At 36.0% G+C, this 9316-nt stretch overlaps 1 protein-coding gene across 1 annotated transcript in view; it reads right to left on the minus strand.

The window, feature by feature from the left end:
• Nucleotides 1-7661: 7661 nt before the first annotated feature.
• Nucleotides 7662-9316, minus strand: part of LOC107489554 (uncharacterized) — a 9401-nt gene continuing 7746 nt past the window's right edge. Inside the window, exon 4 of the mRNA XM_016110301.1 lies at nucleotides 7662-7760. Coding sequence (XP_015965787.1) covers nucleotides 7662-7760 — 99 coding nt within the window. The remainder of the gene's footprint in view (nucleotides 7761-9316) is intronic.

A 9316-nucleotide genomic window follows, 5' to 3' on the forward strand; every position in this document is an offset into this window, starting at 1 on the left:
GCTCAGCTTTTGAGGAGGAAAGAACTTGGCCAAGAAGGCTGTGACCAGCTTATCCCAAGAGTCCAGGCTATCTTTAGGTTGTGAGTCCAATAATGTTCTAGCTCTGTCTCTTACAGCAAAAGGGAAAATCATGATCCTGTAGACTTCAGGATCTACTCCATTAGTCTTAACAGTGTCACAAATCTGCAAGAACTCAGTTAAAAAATTGATAGGGATCTTCTGATGGAAGTCCATAAAACTTGCAGTTTTGTTGCATTAAAGCAACTAGTTGAGGTTTCAGCTCAAAATTGTTTGCTCCAATGGTAGGGATTGAGATGCTTCTTCCATAAAAATTGGAAGTAGGTGTAGTATAATCACCAAGCATCCTCCTTGTGCCTCCACCATTGGTATTGGGTTCGGCCATGTCTCTTTCTTTTTTGAGATTCTCTGTAAGGTTTTCTCTGGATTGTTGTGCTTTAGCTTCCCTTAGCTTCTTCTTCAGAGTCTTTTCAGGTTCAGGATCTGCTTCAACAAGAATGTCCTTGTCCTTGCTCCTGCTCATATGAAAAAGAAGAGAACAAAAAAGGAAGAGGAATCCTCTATGTCACAGTATAGAGATTCCTTTATGTGAGTAGAAGAAGAAAAGAATAGAAGAAGGATGAGAAAAATTCGAACACAGAGGAGAAGAGAGGGTTTGAATTTTTAGATGAAGAGAAGGGTTAGTAAATGAATAAATAAATAGAAGAAGATGAGAGAGAGGAATTCGAAAATTGTTTTTGAAAAATAGTTAGTGATTTTCGAAAATTAAGAGAAGAAGTACTATTAGAATTAAAATTTGAAACAATTAGTTAATTAAAAGAATTTTGAAAAAGAAGAGGGAATTTTCAAAAATTAGAGAGAGAAAATTAGTTAGGTGTTTTCGAAAAAGATAAGAAACAAACAAAAAGTCAATTAGTTAGTTGAAAAAGAATTGAAAGTCAATTTTGAAAAGATAAGAAGTTAGAAAAGATTTTGAAATCAAACTTTTGAAAAAGATATGATTAAAAAGATATTGTTGAAAAGATTTAATTTTTAAAATTAAGATTGATTTCTTGACTAACAAGAAACTAAATGATGTGATTCTAAAATTTAAAGATTGAACCTTTCTTAACAAGAAAGTAACAAACTTCAAATTTTTTAATCAATCACATTAATTGTTAGTAAAATTTTCGAAAATTGTGAAATAAAATTAAGAAAAAGATTTTGAAAAATATTTTTTAAATTTTCGAAAATGATAAAAGAAAAATGAAAAAGATTTGATTTTTGAAAAAGATTTTGAAAGGATAGGATTTTTGAAATTGAAATCTTGACTTGACTAGTAAGAAACAACTAATTTTAAAATTTTTGACTAAGTCAACCCAAAGATTTCGAAAATTATGAGAGAAAAAAGGAAAAGATAATTTTTTTGATTTTTTTGAATTTTTAATGATGAGAGAGAAAAACACAAAATGACTCAAAACATGGAAAATTAAAATCAAACAAGGAAAACATGCAAGAACACTATGAATGTCAAGATGAACACCAACAACACTTTGAAGATCAAGATGAACATCAAGACTTATTTTTGAAAAATTTTCAGGAAAAGAAAAACATGCAAGACACCAAACTTAGAAATTTTTCATGTTTAGACACTAATAAAACAAGAATGCATATGAAAAACAAGAAAAGACACAAAACAAGAAAATATGAAGATCAAACAAGAGGACTTATCAAGAACAACTTGAAGATCATGAAGAACACCATGCATGAATTTTCAAAAAATGCAAGAAACAAAGAAACATGTAATTGACACCAAATTTAAATCATGTCACAAGACTCAAACAAAAAACACAAAATATTTTTGGTTTTTATGATTTTATTATTTTTTTGGTTTTTTCGAAAATTATATTTTTTTTGAAAAACGAAAACAAATAAAAATTTTGAAAGATTTTGAAAACTTTTTGAAAATAAAATACGAAGAAAATTACCTAATCTGAGCAACAAGATGAACCGTCAGTTGTCCAAACTCAAACAATCCCCGACAACGGCGCCAAAAACTTGGTGCACAAAATTATGATCTCTAACAATAGCGCTCAACTTGGTATGCGCGTTTATAACTCAGCACTTTCTTCACAACTTCGCATCACTAACCAGCAAGTGCACTGGGTCGTCCAAGTAATAAACCTTACGTGAGTAAGGGTCGATCCCACGGAGATTGTTGGTATGGAGCAAGCTATGGTCATCCTGTAAATCTCAGTCAGGCAGATTCTAATGGTTATAATAGTTTTTGAATATAAAGATAAACAAAGCATAAAATAAAGATATAGATACTTATGTAATTCAATGGTGAAAATTTCAGATAAGCGCATGAAGATACTGTGTGGCTCTTTGAATGTCTGCTTTCCGGCTGTCTCCATCCAATCGTGTATATTCCTTTCCATGGCAAGCTGTATGTTGGGGGATCACCGTTGTCAATGGCTACCATCCGTTCTCTTAGTAAAAATGGTCCAGGTGCTCTGTCACAGCACGGCTAATCATCTGTCGATTCTCGATCATGCTGGAATAAGATCCATTGATCCTTTTGCGTCTGTCACTATGCCCAACACTCGCGAGTTTGAAGCTCGTCATAGTCATTCAATCCCTGAATCCTACTCGAAATACCATAGACAAGGTTTAGACTTTCTGGATTCTCAAGAATGTTGCCAATGGATTCTAGCTTATACCACGAAGATTCTGGTTAAGGAACCCAAGAGATACTCATTCTAGCTTATTTGCTTGTAGAACGGAAGTGGTTGTCAGGTACGCGTCCATAGGTGAGAATGATGATGAGCGTCACATAATCATCACATTCATCAGGTTCTTAGGCGCGAATGGATATCTTAGAATAGAAATAAATGAGATTTGAATAGAAAAACAGTAGTACTTGCATTAATTCGTGAGGTACAACAGAGCTCCATACCTTAATCTATGGTGTGTAGAAACTCCACCGTTGAAAATACATAAGAACAAGGTCCAAGCATGGCCGAGAGGCCAGCCCCCAAAACGTGATCAAAGGATCAAAAGATAATCCAAAGATGTAAATACAAAAGTAAAAAGTTCTATTTATACTAAACTAGTTACTAGGGTTTACAGAAATAAGTCTAAGTGCAGAAATCCACTTCCGGGGCCCACTTTGATGTGTGCTTGGTCTGAGCTTGAGCTTTACACGTGCAGATGCTTCTCTTGGAGTTAAACGCCAAGTTGTAATGTGTTTTTGGTGTTTAACTCTGGTTTGTGACGTGTTTCTGGCGTTTTACTCTAGAATGCAGCATGGAACTGGCATTGAACGCCAGTTTGCGTCGCCTAAACTTGAATGAAGTATGAACTATTATATATTGCTGGAAAGCTTTGGATGTCTACTTTCCAACGCAATTGAGTAAGCGCCATTTGGAATTCTGTAGCTCCAGAAAATTTATTTCGAATGCAGGGAGGTCAGAATCCAACAGCATCAGCAGTCATTTTTCAGCCTCCTATAAGATTTTTCCTCAGGTCCCTCAATTTCAGCCAGAAAATACCTGAAATCACAGAAAAATGCACAAACTCATAGTAAAGTCCAGAAATGTGAATTTTGCATAAAAACAAATAAAAACATCCCTAAAAGTAGCTAGATCCTACTAAAAACTACCTAAAAACAATGCCAAAAAGCGTATAAATTATCCGCTCATCAGATATCTTTGCTGATTGATTTAGATTCTTATAACTCTAGTCTTTCCTTAGGAGTTGACTAGGCCTTTATGTGTTAATTTAATTTAACCACTTGACTTAGTGGGAGCAAAAATATAATTTCCATCACCATTGATAAGGATAACTAGGATAGGGTTGCTGATTTTCATACCTTACCAAGAGTTTTCTTAGTTACTGTAATTTATTTCTCTTGTCCAAACCTTTTCAAATTCCTAAAATATACCTTTGCATAACCAATAATAAAACACACCTCCCTGCAATTCCTTGAGAAGACGACCCGAGGTTTGAATACTTCGGTTTATAAATTTTATTGGGTTTGTTACTTGTGACAACCAAAACTTTTGTAAGAAAGGAATTCTTGTCGGTCTAGAAGCTATACTTACAACGGAAATTTATTTGTAAAAATTCTAGATTGCACGAGATTTTCGTTCTTCAGAGCTCATGGCCTGCATAGGACAGACATGCATCATACTTGGTTGTACATTTCCTTTGTTATGATTGTTGAATGAATGTATGCTTTATTTGTTTGTATTCTATTCTTGGTATTTGTGTTTTATTTTCTTGTATTCTTTTGTTTGTGTTCTGCTTTCTATTTTCTTTATTTTCTCTATTTATCTGTATCTTTTGTTTACTGCTTCTCTATATTTTGTTATTTGTCTGCCAAACAACACAGAATTAATGAACTTAACTAATAACCCCGACCCTACTAAGAAATCCCCAGTTCTTACCCCTTCTCTCTCCCTTCCCCCTCCAGATGGAAGTATGAGTACCCTTCCGTAGTTCACTGATGACCGTTCGCAAAAAGGATTCCTTTCTAGGTAGTCTTCTAAGTCTAGGGTGAATCTCGTTCTCTGTTTATATGTATATATTGTGAGACCAGCCAACGTTTTTACCCTGTTCGTATGCGAACTTTAGCCTAAATCTGGTGTACGAGACTCTTGCTAACTGGCTACTGGATGAGGTACTAGAGAGACGTCATATGACAATGTCTGATCGTGCAGAGTAGTAGTATGTGATGTTCCACCTTCTGATGACGTTCCACCTGACTTGAGTTTTGAAGACTTAGAACGTACTTTCCCTCGCTTTAGTAGTTTAGAGGGACTAGGTGAGTATAGAGTCTAGGCTAGCCTGGGTGCCAGCTTAGGGACTTCTTGAACAGGTCAGGACCTGGGATGTTGTATGTATATATATGTATATAGTTATTATCTAGCTATATCTAGGGGTGTTCTAACTAAAAGTTTATACTCTAATAAAGGCTGGATAACTGAATATTGTCAATTGCTTGTGATCTATTTATGTGTGGTTGTTTATAACTATTTTATCTGTTATTAGTTGTGAATTGATTATGAATGATTCTTTTAAACCCGTAGTTGCTATAAAAAAATAGTAGATTACTAATGCATTTACGGACGAATTCTTTTTGTTAGTAAATCCTCGTTGATAATTATTTGTTGATATACAGATTTTGCTTTTCATTAATAATTTCTCCACACATATTCCAAACTTGGGGTGACAAATAGACCAATCCATTCCACACCACCGAAAGTCCGCATCATCCCCACTTATTTTGGCGGGCCTGGAAGTCTACCCCTCCCCTCCTAATGACAAAATTTAAAAATCCTAAAACATCTCCTGTTAGAATCGGTTTTAATTAACAAGTTAATTAAAATACAATAATAATTTAATTGCCCAAAATAAGTTCGAAATTTAAAAATATTAATTTAAAATTTTAAATATGATATTTGTACTTAATAAATATTTTTGAGTCAGAAAGCATAATTTTTTGCGAAAAATTATGTAAAAACACGTACTGGTAATTTAACTGGCAGTACCAGCTTAAGTCTATCCGATACTGTGTGAGAGCAATAAAAACTGTAGAAAAACATAGAAAACCATTTAGAATTAAAAACCGGACACTAATCTTAAAGGTTTTGGCCCAAAGTGGACCAAACATAACTAAAATACTAACGGATTGGACCGGACCCAAGTTGGGCCCAAACCCAACATATATATGTGATCATTAAGAGGCATTTAGCCTCATTTTTCAGAAAAGAGGGAGAGAGGGACGGTGAGAAGAGAGAAGAGAAAGGGTTGGGGGTTTCACTATTCACCCAAACCTTATTTTGCTCATAACTTTAGTTACGATGCTCCGATTGACGAGTCGTTTGTGGACAAGCGAAGATCTTGTCTAGCTCTTCAATTCTAGCTAAAAAAAAAGTAGGTAAGAACTCAAAATCGATGTTCTAGTTTCCAGCCCTAACTAATTTCACATTTTTGTGTATTATTTTGAGTAGATTTTGTGATTTTAGTTATTTAGGTATGATCTAGTAGCGGGTTATTGTTGGATTTAGTCCCAATTCATAGTGGGTAAGGTAAGAAAGCTCTATACCCTTGTGATTTGTTATATTTGTGAACCCTAGGTTTTGATTTTAGTAATTTATATGGTTTAGCTTGGAAATTCTTGATGGTTGGAGTTGATCTTTCGTGGTTAGGCATTGTTGAGCTTGTTTGAGGACTCAACTTGGTGAATTTGTGCATATTGGAAATCGACCAAGGTATGGTTTTGGTTTTTTTTATGTAATATGTAATGTTTCATAAGACTTTTGCTAGCGCCCTTTAAGATAGGATTGAATGATGTGGTTGTATGATTAATTGCATATAAATATTATGGTTGATGATGATTTTAATGAAGGTTGAAGGAGTTGTATATGTTGGAGTATGAATATTGATGATTATGATGATTGTGATGATTGATGTTATTGTTGTTGATAGATGATGAGGAATTTGAGAATTTATGATGATAAGTTGATGAACAATGTTTGTGATGATTTAGAATGGTGTATATGTGAATTGTTTGATGTTGGGATTGTTGATTTTGTTTAAGATGGTTATATTGAGAAGACATTATGAAAATTATGAGGATTTGATGGTTTAATAGCTAAATGCTTAAGAAATGGTTTGGAAGTGTTTACTACGGATATTTGAGTTGCGTTGATTGTGTTTTGTTTAGGTTGGTTTTGAAGTTTTGGAAACTAGAGCATTTTGGTAATTTTGTATAAAACCTTATTTTGATGAAATTTAGCAAATCATAACTTGAGCCCTAGATTTTGAAATTGAGGGATTTTTGTTTCAAATTAAAGATGATTTCAAGAGCTTTAAAATGATATAAAGTTTGAAGAAAATGGAGTTTTGTAGAGGAAGTTATGAACGTTGGAAGTTAGGGCTAAAAATATGATTTCTACAGCCTTAAAAATTTTCCAAGTCTGATACAGCATGTGTACGCGATACTGTGCATGCGACGCGGGCGTTCTCCACTACCTGAGGGTCTCACTACGCAGACACAAGCTTGCGTACATGAGTATGCATTTATAAGGTTTCATACGCGAATTGTAACACGCAGCGCGAGCATTCCATTCTGTTTTGGAAGACTCGCGTACACAGATAAGGTGTCGCGTACGCGAATGCGCAAATTTTGACTTGTGCGTATGCGGGGCAAGATTCATGTACGCGAAACCCCTATGTTGCTAAAAAATGGTTTTCTTCACCTTTTCAAGGATTTTTCAGCTTTCTAAACTTCTTTAATTACTGTTTAAGATTTTTATCTTGTAATTAGGTCCTAAAACTATTAGAGGTGAGTTAGTAAATTAAATTGATGAATTTCCATTATAATTTTAGAAGACGGTGACATAGACTTAGGAAGTTCTATGGATGGAATAGCTTGAGTGTTTAGGTGGAGTATTGAGGTGACAATGAATAATTGAGAAACATGATTGACTTTGGTTAATGAGATGACTGCACGCAGACTTGTGCTATGAGCAGTGATCTCTGATATTGAGTATGTAATTGTGATATGCATTATTCTCTGTCATAGGGGCTATGACAGTCTCCCGACTACATTCGAATGTGAAGACTGTGGCAGTCTCCCGCTCACGTGACATGCATTAATTTGGTAAGTTGCTATGCGCCTCGGGCAAGGGCTGTGGTAGTCTCCTGCTTATCGAGATAGCGATGCCGGCGTAGGGGCCGAGGCAGTCTCCCATCTACATTGAGATGTGAGGACTGTGGCAGTCTCTCACTCATATAACCTTTCTACCTCCAGAGTGAACTCGGGCACTATAACCCAAAAGAGTGTGGCGGGCACTATACCTCGCAAGGTGCAAGAAAGAGTGAGCAGGGTACTATATCCCTGGTCGTGGCAGAAAGGCAACATCTCGGGATGTGTCAGGTTGGTGGTTTGAACCGACAAGTGATATCACGATCCAAATAGGATAGACATTCATCATATGCATCTTTTACATGCTTGCTTGCTTTGATTACTTGAGTTATGCCTATTTGAATAACATGCCTAAATGCTAGTTGATTTACCTGCTATATATGTATACTATTTGTGTTTTACTTGTTTGTGTTATATGTGTTTTACTGGGGTTGAGGAGGCTCGGTAGGCAGTGGGGATGGGATCACACGGAGGGTAGGTTGGTGAAGGCTATGGGACAGCGGTGACTAGTTTAGTTAGAAATCCCCTAAGTAAGAATGCCCTGATTATGGTTTATATTTTATATTTTGTTAAGCTTTGGTGCACGAAATTGCAATCACCTTTTTGCAATCCCGCACAACTAACCAGCAAGTGCACTGGGTCGTCCAAGTAATACCTTAAGTGAGTAAGGGTCGATCCCACGGAGATTGTCGGCTTGAAGCAAGCTATGGTTATCTTGTAACTCTTAGTCAGGATATCAATAATTATCAAGGTTGATTCTGAAAAGTAAAAGAACATGAAATAAGTACTTGTTTTGCAGTAGTGGGGAACAGGTTGAGGTTTTGGAGATGCTCTATCTTCTGAATCTCTGCTTTCTTACTGTCTTCTTCTTCAAGCATGCAAGGCTCCTTCCATGGCAAGCTGTATGCAAGGGTTTCACCATTGTCAGTGGCTACCTCCCATCCTCTCAGTGGAAATGTTCAACGCACCCTGTCACGGCACGGCTATCCATCTGTCGGTTCTCAATCAGGCCGGAATAGAATCCAATGATTCTTTTGCATCTGTCACTAATGCCCAGCCTTCAGGAGTTTGAAGCTCGTCACAGTCATTCAATCATTGAATCCTACTCAGAATACCACAGACAAGGTTTAGACCTTCCGGATTCTCTTGAATGCCGCCATCAGTTCTAGCTTATACCACGAAGATTCCGGTTAAAGAATCCAAGAGATATCCACCCAATCTAAGGTAGAACGGAGGTGGTTGTCAGGCACACGTTCATAGGTGAGAATGATGATGAGTGTCACAGATCATCACATTCATCAAGTTGAAGAACAAGTAATATCTTAGAACAAGAACAAGCGGAATTGAATAGAAGAACAATAGTAATTGCATTAATACTCGAGGTACAGCAGAGCTCCACACCTTAATCTATGGGGTGTAGAAACTCCACCGTTGAAAATACATAAAAACAAGGTCTAGGCATGGCCGTGAGACCAGCCTCCCAATGATCAAAATATCTAAAGATCAAAAGATTCCAAAGATCAGAAGATTAAAATACAATAGTAAAAGGTCCTACTTATAGAAAACTAGTAGCCTAGGGTTTACAGAGATGAGTAAATGACA

The sequence above is a fragment of the Arachis duranensis genome, chromosome 5, assembly GCF_000817695.3.
Source record: "Arachis duranensis cultivar V14167 chromosome 5, aradu.V14167.gnm2.J7QH, whole genome shotgun sequence".
In the NCBI taxonomy this organism is placed as follows: domain Eukaryota; kingdom Viridiplantae; phylum Streptophyta; class Magnoliopsida; order Fabales; family Fabaceae; genus Arachis; species Arachis duranensis.